Source organism: Temnothorax longispinosus, chromosome 7 (genome assembly GCF_030848805.1).
Source record: "Temnothorax longispinosus isolate EJ_2023e chromosome 7, Tlon_JGU_v1, whole genome shotgun sequence".
In the NCBI taxonomy this organism is placed as follows: domain Eukaryota; kingdom Metazoa; phylum Arthropoda; class Insecta; order Hymenoptera; family Formicidae; genus Temnothorax; species Temnothorax longispinosus.
The window spans coordinates 18,262,924-18,282,802 of NC_092364.1; the positions used below are offsets into that span (position 1 = coordinate 18,262,924).

Below are 19,879 nucleotides of genomic sequence, written 5' to 3' on the forward strand. Positions count from 1 at the left end.
GGGTTAATTCTAACAACTTGTGCGTTCGCGTAAATGAGTCACGGTGCGTCTCGCTTCACGCGTACTTGGCGCGAGACACTACCGTGTCTCTTGATTAAATATAATGTTTCGAATTTTGTGTGCTTGATATAAACAAAAATATGTATATGTCGTCATTAGCTTATGTTTTTAATTTTAAATTTTCTAGAATTATTTATTTTATTTGTATTACTTGCATATACACTCAGGCCAAGTTTCTTCAATTTTCTAATCAACAACACATTTAAACGCGATATTTTAAGTTGCGTAATATCTGACTGATTCTTATCATAATATAATTGATCATACACAAACATACAAAGATAATTATGCAATGGAAAAGATACAAAGTACACTCGTTTCAAGATAAGAAAATTATGTCCATAACTTTCAAGTTATTTTTATAAGTTATATATATATATTCACAAGGTCAGTTTGCCGATAAGTTATCTGTGAAATGATGAATGAAAAATCTCTCTGCCACTTGTGTAAAGATTGTGTTTTCCAGTAAGAACACTTTTTTTAAAGTAAACTTTATTATATTTATTGTTATTATTATTAGTACTACTACTACTACTACTACTGCTTATGCAATCAGAATATTCCGTGATTTTAATCAACTTTTGAATACACTTAAATTTTATAATTTTAGCAATATTTTAAGCGCGAGAAAATAATTGTTGTAAGAGATTTATATGCACAAATAGGTAAAATTTGTGACTTAATTATAAAAGATACATATTTACATTCTACAACACATAATTATACATGCAATAATGGAAAACTGCAGGACAACTAATAAGTATAAAAATACGCTATGACACTTTGATAAGAGGATGACAAATTATATATTGTGATAGTGTAATTTTGGTGCCGTGTGTAACTCTGTATTTAAATGCGACGAACGTAACAGTATCGATTGCAAGTGTTCCTGTTTTACGGAAAGGTAAGTCGATATTCTCGAACAAGATTGAAAAAGTAAAAAATTTTTTTAAAATTATATAAGAATTAAATGTCTTGCTAATAAATTCAAAATCAGTATTCATCGGTTAATAAGTCCAGCTGTCTGTTAAGAGTTTCACAAGAAATACAAGTCTTTGTACATAATAAAAAACATTTGCGATAATTGTAATAATTATAAATTTAAATTGTATAATGTATGGCATCGTGAATTAAAATTAAAGGGAAATGTGGTAACGAAATCATCATGTGGAGAGCAATAGTATTATGTACAGTCATCGGCCTGATAGCCGCCGAGAAGGCTACTTTTCACAATTATAAGGTCTTCAGAATTTCTCCGACCACAAACACGCACGTTGAATTACTACGCCAATTGACCGAGGTTTCTGATGGAGTAAGTAAAAATTGAAGCATAAATGGTAAATGCAAGTAATAAAGCAGCTATAAAAATAAAATAGAAACAAATGTATTTCGTCGAAAATCCATTTTTAATATTACTGAATTGTAATTACATTAAAATCGCAAAATAGTTTTCACGTAATTTGCATAATGTAATTAAAATTCACAAAATTCCATAAGTTTATAATTTGCTTATTAAATAATATTTATAAATTGAAAATTAATTAACAAGCATACGATAAATGTATAAGACTAAATTTAAATATATAACTATTAATTATACGTGATTAATTAATTATTTATTTTTTAACTCCTAATTATATTGCAATCTGTCCTAATTTTAGACATTCAATAATAGGTTTGTCTTAAAATTATTTATAGCTTACTTTCTGGAAAGAACCAACTACCGTAAATACGTATGTAGATATTATGGTAGCTCCACACAAGCTGCCCGAATTTTACGAATTAATGGCTCAGATTAAAGCACCCCATCAAATTTATGTTGAAAACGTTCAGACACTAGTCGATCAAACGACAAATCGGTCGACGTCGACGTCGCTCGATTTTGATGAGGGTTACCACACTCTGTGGGAAATCTACAAGAACCTGGATGATTTGGCCAAACAATATCCCGGCAAAGTAGAAGTTGTCGTGGGTGGCAAAACATATGAGGGACGTCAGATCAAAGGCGTTAAGGTTTCCTTTAAGACCAACAATCCTGGAATCTTCATCGAAGGTGGTAATCACGCCAGGGAATGGATCTCTCCAGCGACTGTTATGTATATTCTTCATCAATTGCTGACCAGCACCGATCCAGAGATCAGAGATCTGGCTGAGAGCCACAATTGGTACATCTTCCCCGTATTTAATCCCGACGGATATGAGTACACGCATACCACCGTAAGCCTTGTTATAATACTAAATCAATTTATAAGTTTTAATTACCTGTACGAAATTTTTTTGATCATTTCCAGAACCGAATGTGGAGAAAGACACGTGAGCTGCATGGTCTATTCTGCCGAGGTAGTGATCCTAATAGGAATTGGGGTTACGAATGGGGAAGTAAGCATTTGTATACTTTCTGTTAACCGAAGACTGCAATAATCAAAATAAACAGTTATTAAAAGTCCATATTATTTTAAAAACTGTAAAGAGCTGATGGGATTGCAGTTAATTCGCGATGTTTATCAACATTATTATATTTTGATTATATATTACATTCGTAGCTGGAGGCTCCAGCTCTTTCCCGTGTTCCGAAACTTATGCCGGAAGTGCACCATTCTCCGATATAGAAACGAAGAGCATGTCCGAATATATCAAATCCATTTCTGATAAATTTTACGCATATATCTCGTTTCACAGCTATTCACAGCTTTTGATGTTCCCTTATGGCTACACAAAGGCTCATGTTGAAAACTACGAGGATTTGGTAAGTAATTTTAATTGTAAAACAAATTAACATATAGTTCTAGAAAAAATGATAATGAAATCATGAATAAAGAATGGTGTTAAATTAATGAAATTATTATTGTTTTATTGTAACATTATTATCGTCACTATATCTATTAGAGATTGAGATTGTGCAACTTATTATCCAAACTACAAGTCAATGCAAAAATCATTGATTAAATATTGATAAGAAAAAATTGAGAACAAAATATAAATTCTCTCTCTGCATACTTGTTAGCCTAACTGATCCGATTCTTTAGTAATTAATATTTAGAGAAATCAAGTTTATCATTATTTTAGTGTAGATTAATACGGAACAAAATAAGATTAATTCCGAAACAATTAAAGTTAATATATCTTTATGATTTTAGTATGCCATTGGTACGAAATCGGCTAACGCTCTCAAAAAAAGATATGGAACCGAATATCAGGTTGGAGATATTGCCGACACAGTTTGTAAGTAGAGAAATTTTAATTTATTTTATTTTCCTCTCTCTCTCTCTCTCTCTCTCTCTCTCCCTCTTCTTTTTATCTATTATATTCTTAAATAGTTTTTAATTATCTTGGATAATTTACCATTAAAACATTTACTTTTTCCTTATTATTTTAAAAATGTAACTGGATATTATTGCATTGCAATATTAAAATAATTGTTTATAAAAACATTGTCTTTTAAACTTATCTTGTAAAATTATTTTTAGACGTGGCTAGTGGAAATACTGTAGATTATATCGAAGGCGTTTACCATAAACCTATTGTCTATGTCTACGAGTTGCGTGATCAAGGTCAGTATGGTTTCTTGTTGCCTCCTGAGCAGATTATCCCGACTGGACAAGAAACTCTGGACTCTCTCGTAGTCATGTTCTTAGAGGCAAAGAGGCTTGGATACTCCAATAATATTTAAGCTGTTTATTGCAAATATTCCTATAGACATTCTTTTATTAGACAATTTCCGATATTATTTTATAATTGGCTGGTAACAATAACCTTTAGTTTTTAATTATTTTTTGTTTCTTAATTATTTGCTACAATTATTTCGATGTTTTGCGCCTATTTACTTCAGACACGTTATTTACTTCAAATCAATTGCTCCGAATATCTGCAACATAATTAAAAACAATGTTGTCAGTTAATAACTATATATAATTATTTACATTAATGACTTGCGTGTTTAAATTAGCTTTCGTCGGCGCGATAAATATTTGTGATGTGATTAAAAGTGAAGCTATCAATCGCGTAGTAACTAATCGACAAAGATAAAATCGAAATGGATAATGTATCATCGTAAAAGTATAAATATACACATAATATTTATGTAAAAATATAAACTAAACACTATTTTTAATACAATAATTATGTAAATTTATACGCATTGAAATAAACATATTTTTAGCAGGCATTTATCGATAATCTGTCAAACAACAGAGATAAATTATGAGATTTCCTTGGAACTAATTTGATAAACACGTGGTAGACATGTGATAAAACTCGATCTCTTTTCGGTAGATCTATCAATGTGATTCTTTTTCTCAAATAATGTTCTTGATATTTATTGGTACCGTGTGCACACAGTATTTAAATGTAATGTACGAGTAGTAGCGTTAATCACAAATACTCCGACTCGTAAAAGGTAAGACGTGCACGTGCATATCTTATCGAAAGAGACAATTTTTTAATTGAATAATAAAAATTATGTAATCCACTGATAAATCAATTATTTACTGCCATATAAATTCAAATTGTTTTGTGAAAATCTCTTCCCTTTTGAGGAAATTAAGAATATCATATTTATATATAATTGTAATCGTAATTGTATAGATTGATAATTGATTCACGCATTAAAATGTACAGGATCATCATGTTGAAGATAATTGTGTTGTGTACGATCGTGTGCTTAATAGTCGCCCAAAAAGCTACTTTTAACAACTACAAAGTTTTTAGATTTATTCCTTCTACAGAGGCCCAAGTCAATGAATTACAACAGCTGGGAACAATTTTTGATGGAGTAAGTAGATTCTTTAAAGTAAACAATTATAAGGATAAAAAGAAGAATATCCGTATAGAATTTTATTGAATCTTGAAGAAATTAATGTCATCTAAACTAAATGTAATTATTTAAGATTTTTAACTCAATTATTTTGTTATATTTACAAAATCTAATTTATGTATATGTACAAAAATTGATTTTAAAAATTTATATATTTAATTATTAATCGAATTTTATAAAATTACGAACAAATTTGAAAAATTTGTAAGAATTTTTGATAACTCTATGAAATAGGAATTATTAAATAAAAATTTCGACATACAAAACTAAATATCATTTTCAGTTTTCGTTCTGGGAAGAACCGAGTTTTGTAGGCAGAAATGTAGATCTTATGGTGGCTCCGCACAAGTTGCCCGAATTTTACGAAATAATGGCTCGGATCGGAATATCCTATCAAGTTTACATCGAGGATGTCCAAAAGTTGATTGACCAAACGATGCCTGAGAAGCAATCAACCTCATTTGATTTCAATAACTATCATACTCTTGAGGAAATCTATAAAAATCTAGATGATCTGGCTAAGCAGTATCCCGACAAAGTACAGGTGGTCGTGGGTGGCCGAACACATGAGGGACGTCAAATCAAAGGCGTGAAGGTTTCCTTTAAGGACAACAACCCTGGAATCTTCATCGAGGGTGGCATTCACGCCAGGGAATGGATCTCTCCAGCAACTGTTATGTATATTCTACATCAATTGCTGACCAGCAATGATCAGGACGTCAGAGATCTGGCTGAGAGTCACGATTGGTACATCTTCCCCGTATTTAATCCCGACGGATACGCGTACACACACACCACGGTAAATTTTTCTCTATACTATTACATAGCGTCATCTACGTTATGAATTAAATGAATTCTGTTGATTGCTTCCAGAATCGATTATGGAGAAAATCGCGTAAATCGTACGGTCTCTGCGTTGGAGCTGACCTTAATAGAAACTGGAATTACCAATGGGTGTGTAAGTATCATATATAGTATCCCGAACAGGGAATTATAAGTTATAATTTATAACAATCAACAAATCAAATTAAATGGTATTGTAGTAGTCAAAAGTTTTTATATATAAAGATTGCGATCTAATACTCATTAACGCTATTATAATTCGTCATTTCTAGCTAAAGGCTTGACTGGCTTTCCGTGTTCTGAGCTTTACGCAGGAAGTACGCCGTTTTCCGAGATAGAAACGAAGAGCATGTCCGAGTATATTGAGTCTATTTCCGACAAATTCTACACATACATCTCGTTCCACAGTTATTCGCAACTTTTGATGTATCCTTACGGTTACACGAAAGAACATCTCGATAATTACAAGGATTTGGTAAGAAATCATATTAATAAAGGAAAAATATTGATAATAGCAAGAATATAATATTTCTTAAAACATTTATTATATTGTAATATTTATGATTTTAGCATGCTATTGGTTTGAAATCAGCTGCAGCTCTTGAACAGAAATACGGAACTAAATTTCGAGTCGGAAATGTTGCTGAGACGATTTGTAAGTTTAATTTGAGTGTTTTGAATTATTTTATCTATTGCATTTGTACAATTTGATCATTTAATGTATTCAATTGCAATTAAAATTAATCTTTATTTATTTCTTCATAATTCAAACTAATTTATTCATTGCATCTCTCAGAGGATTAAAATAATTGCAATTTTTAATACGTAAATTGCTTTGTTAAATATTGTGAATTAATTTCTAGATGTGTGCACCGGAATTAGCGTGGACTATATTAAAGGCGTTTACCATACACCTATCGTGTATACTTACGAATTACGCGATCGCGGTCGTTACGGCTTCTTACTGCCTCCTAATCAAATTATTCCATCTGGAGAAGAGACAATGGATTCTCTCGTAGCCATGTTTAAAGAAGTAAAGGCACGCGGATATTTCAAAGAAAATTTGTATTAATATAAATATTTGTATTAAGTATGATAAAAAAGGATATAAGCTATTTTTTTTATAAAACATCATCAACAAGGCATATTGATAATTTAATTTTTAATTGTACATAGCGTTTATATAATTTCTTATATTTTATAATAGTTAATCTATTTTTTGCACTATAACATTTGATACAATTTGCACCTTTATTGTATAATAATTTTCAATAAAACAGTTATTATGAATTTAAGATAAACTGTACAGTTTTATTAAATAACTTTTTTCGAATTTTACTAATATAATATTTGCTAAATAAATTATCAGGCAATCCTGTTATTCATGATATTTATCAGACATAAACATTCTTATTTTTTTTATCATTTTCTTTATATTTGTTAGTATTGTATAAAACATACAAATATTTAAAAACTAATTTTGCTACGTTAATTCTTAGAATTTACTTTTTAGACAATTTACAACTTAAAAAGATTATGTATCTGTATTAATTTTAATAAAATAATTTTTTATAAGTCAGCAGAAAAGATATTTTAACAACTAGTAATAATGCACATTTATAATATCTATTATTTTGAAGTAAAACGCACAATTACATATACATATATAAATTTCATTATAATGGAAAAATTTAATTAATTAGTTGTCATACGTCACCAGTTTCCTTGTTATTGCTTTCAAATCTTTTCTCGAAATTTTCCCTGACCCCGTATATGGGAAGCTTTCTAAAAATATCACTCCTGCACGTAGTTTGCAGTGATCCATCATGTTGTTTGCTACAAAGTCTATCAATTCCTGTTCTGTCACCTGTACAAAAAAAAGTAAACCAATGTAGGAAAAAACATTCTAATACATAAAAAATATTTCCTATTTTATTAAAAGTAATGTACATAATATAATGATACTGTCTCTCTCTCTGTCTCTCTCAACATAATGTTCAATTTAATTTACTGTAAAATAAAAGATATAGAAATTTATATGTTACTTTTATACTTAAAATATATAAAAAATCTAAAAACTTTATAAATGAATTTTAAAACAAACTAATATCAGTCTTATATCACACTTTTATTCTATAGAATTATAATCGAAAGCATTTGGCAAAGACAATGTACTTTGTCTAAAACTTTTTTTTTCCGCGATTCTTTCATTTCTTATCGAACCCTTACCTATTTACTTACTTATTTAAACTGATTTATTCATCGCTCTTTGATCTTGAATTAACGCGCAAATTTTTCCATTTGTCATCTTAGTTGTCCTATCATGTCTTGTAAAATAACGTCTTTGTTTCATATGAGAATAATTCTCTATTTATTACATTTTTAAGAAGATATCACGGAATATATACAAAATCAGTTAGCAATTATTTTATCGGGCAGATTTTATTTTGTAAAAACTTTTGTTTTTTATTTTATTATATTTCCAATAAAAAATTGTACCTTAGCGCCAGGTCTTTTGATGACAAAAGCAACAGGGTGTTCGTCATCTATTGCATGAGGTACTCCTATTACTACAGCTTCTAGCACTGCTGGATGCGATGTTAAGACATTCACGACTTCTGTGGGAGAGATTTGATATGCTCTGTACTTTATAAGATCCTTTATCCTGTCCATAATGAACAATTCCCCATCATCGTCGAAATAACCGATATCACCTGAGTGTAGCCATCCTAAAAGAATTCCAAATTTATTTTTGTGATTTTCACGAAATTATTAGATATATGTTCTTTAAGATATAATGGAATAAAATTTATTTACTTTACATTGTAATTGACCTTTAAATATAATTACATTAATATGTAATTACTACTATAGAAACTCTTTACCTTTCTCATCAACCGTACTTTTCGTCGCCTCCGGATTTTTATAATAACCAGTCATTATGCCTGGTAGTTTTATGCATATTTCTCCTGATTGATTTGGACCAAGTACTTTCCCGTTTTCTGGGTCCACGACCTTCATTTGCACATTCTTGGATACTACTCCGTTAGATCCGTTCTTACTATTTGGCAGTTGCAACGTTGCGCCACCACCAAGTTCCGTCATCCCTAGAAACGTGAAATATATATAGGCCAAATTTTACAAAATATAAATACATTAATATTTTATCACATTATAACAATATTTACCGAAACATTGCAATATCTGGACATGTGGCAAAATATGTCTTAATTCTTCCTGGACTTTTGGTCTAATTGATGTACCACTGCCCATTATGACTTTTAAAGATGATAATTGATATTTCTTTAACTGATTTGATTTGAGTAACCGATTCATCATGCTTGTACTAAGGAAAGCAGCTGATACCTAGACAAAAAAAATAATTTATATTTTTTTATTATCGCATATTATGCTCAAATATAAAAATCAATTACATGTAAACATAAAACCAATTATGCACTAATTTACAATATTAATGAATAAATTCTAAGTAGATTACGCGATGTGATGTTCTTCGTTGTTTACAATTTGAATTTATCTTGATTCCAAGATTGGAAAATTGTTAACATCTAATTAGCTATTAATTCATCAAAGTGCAATTTTTTATTCTCAAATGCATCATTAGATATGAGAAATATTAATAGAGAGTTAATAGCGCTGCTAATATTATATCTATTGCTATCACAGTAACAAGTACTTTAAATTATCTTAAATTATTATTACTTTAAATTGAGAACGTTACGATTTAAAAGCAGTTGATTCAACTGTATCGTAGGATTCGCAAAGAAATAAAAGCTAAATCACATTGTGATTATTTATAAGATTTATCTATTGCAGAAAGTCTATACCAAGGCAATATATCTCAGTTATCACTTTTTCTCAAAACAGCAAACTTTAAAAATAAAAATTCTTCCACTTTAAATATTTCATTAAAAGAGCTTTTCATAGATAAAATAATATTACTTTGTATTTTTCGATTAATCGGCAAGTCATCTCCTCATCAAATTCCGGATAGATGATCGCTTTGGTACTTTGCCTGATCCCATCGAAGTTCATCATTATCCCAGTCAGCCAATAAAGAGAAGAGTACCAAAGTGATGGCACATTGGCCATATTAATATTGTTTTGCTGGCTGAGAAATAACATAGAGTAGTTGGACAGTTCGACGCCCTTTGGCATTCCCGTGGTGCCTGACGAATGCATAATGCATGCTGTCTTCTTCACGTCATCGAGCTCGACGTAACGAAAATTTATCACTTCCGTATCGTTGCAATTTCTCAAGATATCGGAGAACGAAATCGCGCCAACATGCTTGCCGAAGACTACCACCGTAGAATTGCAATTCTGCTCCTTTAGCGCGCTCAAGACAACATTCACGGATTTCTCGCTGCAGAAGATTATCTTCGGCGTCGTCATTTGCAAAAAGTACAGCATATTTTCTGATAGATAAACTCAATGTTAAATAATTTCATAGAGTCAAATTATATCTAATTAACGGAAAATGGATAAAACTGAATTATTGTTAGCTATAGAAATGCATTATTTCTAATTTACTAATCTAATTAAGTATAATTAAGTGGGAACAATTTTAATAATAAACATTGCAAAAGAACTTACGTAAGTCCAAGTTCTCGTTCCATGGATTGAAGATTGCGTTGATGTAAGTTGCCGAAAGACAAGGCACGATGGAGTTGAGATGATTACCTGTGCACATACTAATAACATCGCCAGATTTGATTCCATGTTTTTGCAGCCACAAGGCACATCTCACAATTTTATCTTGCAACTCTGCGTATGTGACTGTTTCTTCAGTAAGTGCGTCCAACTGCATAATATTATTATTATAAACAATGTTCCAAAATCACAAAAAGTTAGTCTTATTGCAGAGTCAGAGTTTCACAATCAACAAGAACAGTATATAATTTGGGAAAAACCTGTTTTAACTAATACTATATATAACATAGTTAAATGAAATATAAATATTGCAGAATTGCAATTATTTGCAATAAATTTATAAACAGTTTTATTTAAATCTGTTTTAGTAACTCTTCAGATTAATTTCTTTTTTTAAAAACGCCTATTAAATCATGTCTCGGATAGTGTGCACAATTGATAGCCTTAAGGCATTTATTGTATTTACTTAATAATTACTTCTTATACAATTTAACATTTTATAAGATTTAAAGCAACACAGTTTTATTTGATAATGTTAAAAACAAATAAAACAGATTGTTGTTAGTATTAAGACTGATTCCGCAATCATTCCAAATTGTAATTTTTTACTTACGTATGCAATTTTATCCCTATGACTTCTAATGCTATTCCACATTAATTCTCCGATACTCTTGTAACGACTCAAATTATCCTTCACGGGGCCCTTGTAAATGCCATTTTCGATGGTAAAATTCTAGAAATAACAGAGGAGCATGACAATTTTAATTACTTATCGCAATGCTTTTGAGTTATGTGTTTTTAATGTCTATGTTTCACGTCATACATTTATGAGTTTTAAAATGCATAAAAGGATTAACTACACAAAAAATCATCGGTTCCTCTAGCTCTAGCACTTACCTTCGTTTCATTGTTAATCATTTCGCCAGAAATATCCGAGCCTCAGATTGTAAATGTAGGATTTTGAATGCGATCCAACAATGTCACTCTACAAAACAGCATGATGTAGCACATTTCATAATCGTTCTAAATTAACTAGAATTAACTGAAATTACTTATTAAATGTATATGTGTGTATACACACACACGCACGCACTCACGCGCAAAGATAGATTTTTCTTCTAAAATTATTTCTATTATAATTTAAGTAAGATTGACGTACCGCTATTATTTTTATTATTTATCAATTTTTTGTGCTTTCTAGCACACAAAGAATGTTTATTAACGCAGTGTATTTTATTAGTTATTATAGATAGTAATAAAATCTGTTATTTCATCAAAATTAAATTTTATTACACCATTAAAACAAAATAACGATTTTCCTGTATAGTCTTTAATCTTTATTTTATCTTTATCAATATAAATGCTAATTCCATCGAGAGTTGACCGTGTGACACTCAATAAAAAATGACACTTATAGCAGCAGCAGTTTACCTTGAGAGCGACTATAAATCATTTAAAACCAAGAACTATGATGAAGTAAAATAAGGATAAATGATATATCTTGTCTTGAAAACAATAGAAAAACAATGGAAAAAGATAACGTTTTAATATTGTCATTTATTTGATCTAGCAATTATAATATATCTATTCTTATGTATAAAGAAGAACGATACTAAAATGTTCAACAAATACTCGCTCGTAAACAAAAATAGGCACTATTTAAGAAGTAATTACTAAAAAGCCACTGCTACACCGCTACGCTTTTAAATTTAGTAAATTATTGTAAACGATAATATATAAATACAGATAAATAGAGACACTATAGACTGTAATGCTTACCTATATAAAAGAGATTTAAACTTGTAGAGGATGCACAATACTTTTGATTACAAGTGTCTAAATATCCGATGAACAATGAGAAAAAAATAAAGGAACTTGAACACAAGAATCAATAACGTCAGTTTCAACCATGAAGAAGATTCCGTGTGTGACAGATAGAAAATTTTCTCCAACTCGAGGATTATCTTTTCCAGTCAACACAAACAAGTGAGTAATGACGTAATGACCGTTAATATATTGCATTGCATGTATTTACAGATTATTTATCGCACATATAGATATTTCTAGAGAGATATTTATGATATTTTTCTTTCGTAAACGGAAAGCCTTCACATGTTGCGCAAATCATACATTTTGTTATGTCATTGTTTTTACTAACTCAATCATGATATACGTTATTCTCGACGTTTATCTTATAGGGAAACATTATCTTATAGGAAAACATTCCTAAAATTGATAACAGAATGTGTCTAGTTTTAATGCTAGATTTGATGGAAATGTTGGTGAAATTATCTGTAGAAGTATAGTATTTTAACTTATTCTATCATTTATAAATATAAATACTCCAATTATTTAAAATAACCTAATATCTTCGTAATATTTTAGTTTTTTTATAAGCTTTTATAAATTTTAATATAAATTTAGTAAATCATTATTATATTTTAATATTAGATGCAATCGTTATTCTTTTAAACGTAAAATATGTTTTAGATTTAGCGGAATCACTATTTATATCAGTAACATTTATTGTGTGTATGCGTTTATGCTTATCGTCATTAGCTACGTTTTGCAAAATGATAATCACCGGCTTTTTATCACCTTTAGATTGATGCCTGACAAGAGAAGAAAGGCAAAGATATGTCAAAATTCCAAAGAACATGAGTTATTGGTATATATTTGATTTTAATAAGATATATTCTGAGCTCTTAAGCTTCCCGAAAAACACTCTGAACCATTTTACATGCTTACCGAGTTCAGATCATACATAAAATTACATAAAATAGTATATGACTTTTCTTTTCAATTTGACATCATTCTATCTTCACTTCTCAGTTGGTCAGTGACTTGTCGGACACCCTGTATATTATATGCATTCATACATTTTGCATTATCGAATAGATATAATTAAGTAGTATGCTCAAATAATTTTTTAGCTATTTCTTTTAAATCTTTCCTCGCAATTTTTCCTGAACCTGTATATGGAAAAGCATCCAGAAATATCACTCCTGCACGTAGTTTGAAGTGATCCATCATGTTCTTCGCTACAAAGTCTATCAATTCCTGTTCCGTCACCTGTACAAAGAAAATTATAGCAATGCAGAAACATTCTTATACATTATAATGTCTTATATTATTTGTACTAAAAAGTAATGTATAAATAATTTGTATAATCCAATAATGTATAATTTTATTTATTATGAAATAAAGAAATAGACATTTAGATATTGCTTGTAAGTAAAATATTACAAAATCTTTTACAATAACAATTTATTGAGAACTTTATTATTAGAAATTTTTGAAACTAACTCAATGTCAATCTTATATCAAACCATGTTTTATCTTACAGAGTTCCAGTTAAAAGCGTTAACTAAGGCAATATATTTTTATCTAGAAGTTTCATTCTTTTCGCTATTCCTTCATGATTGAATCAAATCTTTACTTATTTAAACAGATTTATTCATCGGGCTCTGATTTTGATTGCATTAACGTCTTTATTTTTATGAGCTTGATTCTCTATCTATTAGATATTTGTTAGAAATTAAAAAAAAATATTCCACGGAATAAATCGGTTTATTCTGTTGGTATTTGATTTTATTTTATAAATCTTTGTTCTATGATATCTTATCATGCTAACAAAAAAAATTGTACCTTGACATTAGGCCTCTTGGTGACAAAAGCAAGAGGGTGTTCATCGTCTAACTCATGAGGTACTCCTATTACTGCTACTTCTAGCACTGCTGGATGCGACATTAACACATCTTCGATTTCTCCGGGTGAAATCTGATAGCCTCTATATTTTATGAGTTCCTTTATTCTGTCAACAATGAACAATTCCCCATCATTGTCGAAATAACCAATATCACCGGAGTGTAGCCATCCTAAAAAAGGTGCAAATTTATTTTTGTGATATATTAGATTTTCACGCCATTATTAGATATGTTCGTTAAGACATAGTGGTATATAATTTATTTACTTTACATGCATTAGTCATAAATGACTTTTAAATATAATTATATATTATTACGTAATTATTATTATAGATAGAAACTCTTTACCTTCCTCATCAATCGTACTTTTCGTCGCCTCAGGATTTCTATAATAACCAGTCATTATGTTTGAAGATTTTATCCATAATTCTCCCGACTGATTTGGACCAAGTACTTTTCCGTTTTCTGGGTCCACGATTTTTATTTGTGCATTCCTATCTACTGTTCCACAAGATCCGTTCTTGTGATTCGGTAGTTGCATTGTTACGCCACCACCGAGTTCCGTCATTCCTAAAAATACAAGAAATATAATCAAACTTTCATAACACACACGCATTAACATATGCGAATATGTTATCGCATTATAGCGAAATTTACCGTAACATTGCAATATTTGGACGTGCGGTAAAATACATCTCATTTCTTGCTGAACTTTCGGCTTAACTGTTGCACCAACGCATAATATTGTTTTCAAAGATGATAAAGAATATTTCTTTATATAACCCGCTTTGAGAAACCGATTGAACATGCTAGAGCTCAAGAAAACAATTGCTACCTAGACATTAAAATAATTTACATATTTGGATTCCGTCATATTATTGCGCAAATAAGAAATTACATTATAAACATAAAACTTATTATACAATTTATAATAGAAATAAGTAGACATCCAGCATAAAACGCTATTATGATACATTTTTTTTAAATTACAATCTGCACATATCTTGATTGCAAGATATTATCCTGTAATTCGCTATTAATTCATCAAAATGCAATTTGTTACCCCAAATATATGTCACGTATGAATGACAAGTTTTGATTAAAAAAAAAAAAGAAAAAAAAGAAAAAAGAACTGATCGCATTATTCTATTAGTAATAACTTATCGCGTCAGTTATTAACTTATCAAATTGAAAACATTACAGTATGTTCAAGGCCGCAATTTTATGCGAGTGAAGAAATTTAAATTCAAGGAAGTTGACTTCACTTCACAATTCAGTTCAATTTCATCATAAAATTCATGAAAGAATAAAAGCTAAATTATCGTGATTACTTATGTATATAATAGGAAATGCTACATATTTACATAACGTGAAATTTTAGTTATCATAATTTTTGTTTACAGAAAATTTTGCATATAAAAATTATTCCTTTTAAATGCCCGATAAACCAAGTCCTTTATATTTAATAAATTAATATAATATTACTTTGTATTTCTCTATCAGTTGACAAGTCATCTCCTCGTCAAATTTTGGATAAAGTATCACTCTGGAACCATAAACAATCGCAATGAAGTTCATCAATATTCCACTCAGCCAATAAAGAGAAGAAAACCAAAGTGATGGCTTGTTATTCATGTCCAAAGTGTTTTCCTGACTAAGAGCTAATATAGCGTAGTTGGACAGTTCGACACCTTTCGGCAAACCCGTAGTGCCTGACGAATGCGTGATGCATGCAGTCTTCTTGATGTCGTCGAGTTCGATGTAACGGAAATTTGAGACTTCCGCATCGTTACAATTGTGTAAAACATCAGAGAACGAAATTGCATCGACATGCTTGCCGAAAATCACCACCGTGGGACTACGATTTTTTTCTTTTATCGCCCTCAAGACCACATCCACAGATTTCTCATTGCAGAAGATTATTTTCGGCATGGTCAGTTCCAAAACGTGCATTGCAGTTTCTGATAAAAAAAAATAACTCATAAGTAATAAAAGATTGAATACTATGTTTAATATTATTGTTCATTCAAACAATAAAAAAATTGTATTTAATTAATGCAAGATGTAATTGTATTTGAGTGAATGTTATCAAAAATGAATTAATTTAATTAAATTTAATTAATTTAATTTAATTAAATATATATAGCATGCGGGAATATTCGATAATCGCGAAAGAACTTACGTAAATCCATATTTTCGTTCCACCCATTGAAGATTGCATTGATATAAGCTGCTGAAAGACAAGGCACGATGGAGTTGAAATGATTATCCGTGCACATGCTGATAACGTCGCCGGATTTAATTCCTTGTTTTTGCAACCACAAGGCACATCTCACAACTTTATCTTGCAGCTGCCCGTATGTTACCGTTTCATCGGTGAGGGCATCCAACTAAACAAAATTATCTTATCAAAAGTATTTTGTAAACATAAAGGAAGTTATATTGCAGAGTCATTAACTCGCAATTCAAAAAACAATCCATTATTCCTGAACACATATTTCTTACCGATATACTAAAACAGAATTAAATTTAGCAAAAGCGTAATTGTAATAATTTCCATTTAATTTTTAAAGAATTCTATCTAAATTCGTTTTTGTGCTTCTTTCCAGATTATTATTTTTAAAAATATCTATTAAAATATATTATGCGAAATTTGTTAAAATGATAATTTTACTTTATAATTATTTCTTTTATCTCACTAATTTTTAAAATAAAATTAAAAATAAATAAATTTTATTTTTGACAATATTAAAATAAAAGTTTTATTTTGCAGAATACTGTTGTTAGCGTTAGGATTAATTCCGCAATTATTTCAAATTTCAAATCTACAAGTTAATTTTCTTTTTACACGTCTCTTTTTATATCTCTGTATCTAATAAACTTTTTGCTCTCTATTTGCTAACGTAAACATATAACATATAAAAAAAATTTTTTATAAAAAACTTTTAATAAGCTGTTTTTTGTAGAAAAGCATTATAACATGCGAGGAAAACACATGTCATCAATGAAACAATATTAAGCCTTTATTTTCTGAAAAATGTTTTCCATCATTCTGCTCCGTATTTTATATTAAATTATTAATGTATGTCTTCTACTATACATATGTATTCTCTTTTAACACTTCTTGCTTATCTCATACCTTACACAAAACCAGTTTTATGTAACTCAACATGTATTGTATAAACAATTTCGAACAGCAATCGCAATAGATTCTACCTTCAACATCGTTAATATCAGCTTTTAAGTTTTAGAATATGTTTATTATTGAATTTTCTTTCTTATTTAGTCAAATATTATAAGCTTTAAAATTTATATCTTTTTTTCTTGAAAATCTCATATGTTTTACTGTCACATTTGATCGTTAACTCACGTGTGCGATATTATTCCCATGACTTCTTATGCTAGTCCATATCATTTCTCCGACACTCTTGTAGTTATTCAAAGTATGCTTCGCTCGACCCTTGTAAACGCCATTTTCCACGGTAAAATTCTGTAAACGACATAAATGTCAAATTGTTTTAATTGTTTATCGTCTTTAATGTCTTTGCGCCATATATCTTTAATATATATATTTAACGACAATCGTACATTTACAATTTTTTTCTTTAAATGTAACATCTGAAAAAAATCACATCAATGAATCATCACATCGCTGATTTTAATATACTTACCTTCGAGACATGTTCAACCATTTCATTAGAAATATCTAGGTCTGCCGTCGTGAATGTGAGATTCTGAATGCGATCCAACAAGATCACTCTACAATACTGCATCATAAATAGATCATTATGTAGTTGTTCTAAATTAAGCGAACTGAAATTGATTATCAACGTATATGAAATATATGTTTATCAATATGTTGGAACATAGACGTATACGTGTTGAAAGAATATAATATATACATATATAAAGATATAAATACACTCCACTTTCGAAATCAATTTTAATAAAAGTGAGACTGATATATTGCTTAATATATAATTTTTTATAATGATTAATGTTTTACTTTAACTTAAAAAATAATGTTTTTTAAATCATTATATCTTATTAGTTGTTACATTTGCATAACAATAAAAATATAATAATTAAAAATATTAGTTTTTTACAATAAATAAACAAAATAATCTCGCTCGACTAAGCAGAAGCTAAATAATATAAAACGGCCAATTTTTTAGCATTTACAAGATGTTAAAATTATATTTAATAATTTCAATAGTATACAGTCGTTAACATTTCGTGCCTTACTTGGCCTTCTTCGGAACAATAAAAAACTAAACTAATTTACAATAACTGTTCTATCTGCAGATTTTTTCACTGATTGGATTTTATTACGCTATTAAAGCAATGATGGTTTTGCTGCAAAATTTTTTACCTTTGTTACTTAACAAATGTTACTTAACAAATGTTACTTAACAATTGTTACTTAACAAATAACTTTATGCAGATGCTGATTTCATCGTAAAAGTTTGAATACACGTATAATACACACTTTTAATAAAACAAAGAACAGGCACACACACACAATGAAATACATTTAATAATAGCAATTGATCTTCAGAGCAACTGCAAGTCGTTTGAAACCGAAAATTAAATTATTTTAAAATAAAATAGAGTTACCTTTACTTTTAAAACATGATATATAAAAAAATATAACATTTTAATTGTCATCGTTTATTTTATCTAACAGTTAAATATACATTGAAAAAAGGTTTTAGTTATAATAACCAAGGCTTATAATAACCAAGGTAAAATAGTTTCAACTAAACGGTTTAGTGATTATGATGAAATTATAACTAAAACCTTTTTTCAGTGTATATCTATGTATGAGAGAAAGGATACTTAAAAATTTGAAAAAATATATCTTAAGTATCCTTTCTCTCATATACATAGATATACTCGGTTGTGTAAACAAAAATAAGTACAATGAAGTAACTATTAAAAGTCACTACTATACGCGGCTGCCAAATTCAATAAATTATTGTAAATGACGATAAATAAATAATACAGATGGAGGCACAATAGATTATTATGTTTATACACAAAGATAATTTAAGCTTAATTAAAAAATGTACAATACCTTTGGTTACAAATATCCGAATATCCGGCGTGCAATGGGAAAAAAATAAAAAAATTTGAATAAAAATTGGTAACGTCGATTGCAACAAAGAAGATTTCGTATTTAATGGACGTATTAATTTTTTCAGTACGCGAAGATCATCCTCTCCAACGAATACTCGGCAGACAAGTCAATAATAGTACACTTACAAGCGCTGTTAACAATAGACTGCAAGCATTTACTGACTATCCACTGGTTATGTATCTCTATATATCTATGATCCCACCATCACAAATTACATAAAGCTTGCTCGAATCGTACGTGTAAATCATAAAATTATGTAATTACTATTATTATCGAATAGTCGTAATTTTTTTTATTGAGTGTTTTCTAATATTTATCTAAGAAAAAGTATTTTTAAACTAGGTAGTTGCATAACTATGTGCACAGAAAATTATCCATCGGCATTTCCGCTTTAAAAACGCGCGTAAAATGCGATTGGATCATTTTCCTTATATACATGGTTATGCAAATATATAGATCTGAATATGGTCTTATCGCGGTTTTATAGCAGCAGTGCCTTATCATTTATCATACAGGATTTTCACAAGATAGGTCAGCTCCTTCATACTTTAGGGCGTTGCACTTTACAGACATTGTATTTAATGTAAAAGTCTACACTAGTGTGATATACTCCCTATATAATACGTATAGAATGCAATGTTG

The 19,879-nt window shown here is 29.4% G+C and overlaps 4 protein-coding genes across 7 annotated transcripts; 2 read left to right on the top strand and 2 right to left on the bottom strand.

The window, feature by feature from the left end:
* The first annotated feature begins 855 nt into the window (after positions 1 to 855).
* LOC139816187 (zinc carboxypeptidase-like) lies at positions 856 to 4,225 on the top strand. The gene is made up of 7 exons (XM_071783573.1): positions 856 to 964; positions 1,203 to 1,372; positions 1,759 to 2,277; positions 2,352 to 2,439; positions 2,604 to 2,806; positions 3,198 to 3,282; positions 3,528 to 4,225. The coding sequence occupies exons 2-7, from the start codon at positions 1,226 to 1,228 to the stop codon at positions 3,728 to 3,730; spliced, it is 1,245 nt and encodes a 414-aa protein (XP_071639674.1). The 5' UTR covers positions 856 to 964; positions 1,203 to 1,225; the 3' UTR covers positions 3,731 to 4,225.
* A 91-nt stretch (positions 4,226 to 4,316) lies between these two features.
* LOC139816185 (zinc carboxypeptidase-like) lies at positions 4,317 to 6,845 on the top strand. 3 transcript variants are annotated; one of them, XM_071783572.1, is made up of 7 exons: positions 4,317 to 4,456; positions 4,678 to 4,831; positions 5,157 to 5,672; positions 5,747 to 5,831; positions 5,989 to 6,191; positions 6,287 to 6,371; positions 6,580 to 6,845. In XM_071783572.1, the coding sequence occupies exons 2-7, from the start codon at positions 4,685 to 4,687 to the stop codon at positions 6,786 to 6,788; spliced, it is 1,245 nt and encodes a 414-aa protein (XP_071639673.1). In that variant the 5' UTR covers positions 4,317 to 4,456; positions 4,678 to 4,684; the 3' UTR covers positions 6,789 to 6,845. The 3 variants fall into 3 exon arrangements, with proteins under 3 accessions (XP_071639673.1, XP_071639672.1, XP_071639671.1); XM_071783571.1 differs by having other exon boundaries at positions 4,322 to 4,456; positions 4,645 to 4,831; XM_071783570.1 differs by having other exon boundaries at positions 4,369 to 4,831.
* A 478-nt stretch (positions 6,846 to 7,323) lies between these two features.
* On the bottom strand, positions 7,324 to 12,897 carry LOC139816182 (luciferin 4-monooxygenase-like). The gene is made up of 9 exons (XM_071783565.1): positions 12,170 to 12,897; positions 11,288 to 11,375; positions 11,004 to 11,123; positions 10,334 to 10,541; positions 9,680 to 10,155; positions 8,905 to 9,082; positions 8,602 to 8,823; positions 8,216 to 8,445; positions 7,324 to 7,583 (listed from the first exon to the last, which is right to left on the bottom strand). Exons 2-9 carry the CDS (start codon positions 11,306 to 11,308, stop codon positions 7,416 to 7,418), a joined length of 1,623 nt encoding a protein of 540 aa, XP_071639666.1. The 5' UTR covers positions 11,309 to 11,375; positions 12,170 to 12,897; the 3' UTR covers positions 7,324 to 7,415.
* Positions 12,898 to 13,036: 139 nt separating this feature from the next.
* Positions 13,037 to 19,383, bottom strand: LOC139816183 (luciferin 4-monooxygenase-like). Of its 2 annotated transcripts, XM_071783566.1 has the most exons (9): positions 19,175 to 19,383; positions 17,769 to 17,864; positions 17,468 to 17,587; positions 16,280 to 16,487; positions 15,583 to 16,058; positions 14,755 to 14,932; positions 14,446 to 14,667; positions 14,039 to 14,268; positions 13,037 to 13,462 (listed from the first exon to the last, which is right to left on the bottom strand). In XM_071783566.1, exons 2-9 carry the CDS (start codon positions 17,787 to 17,789, stop codon positions 13,295 to 13,297), a joined length of 1,623 nt encoding a protein of 540 aa, XP_071639667.1. In that variant the 5' UTR covers positions 17,790 to 17,864; positions 19,175 to 19,383; the 3' UTR covers positions 13,037 to 13,294. The 2 variants fall into 2 exon arrangements, with proteins under 2 accessions (XP_071639667.1, XP_071639668.1); XM_071783567.1 differs by lacking the exons at positions 17,468 to 17,587; positions 17,769 to 17,864; positions 19,175 to 19,383 and adding an exon at positions 16,560 to 16,577.
* Positions 19,384 to 19,879: the final 496 nt, after the last annotated feature.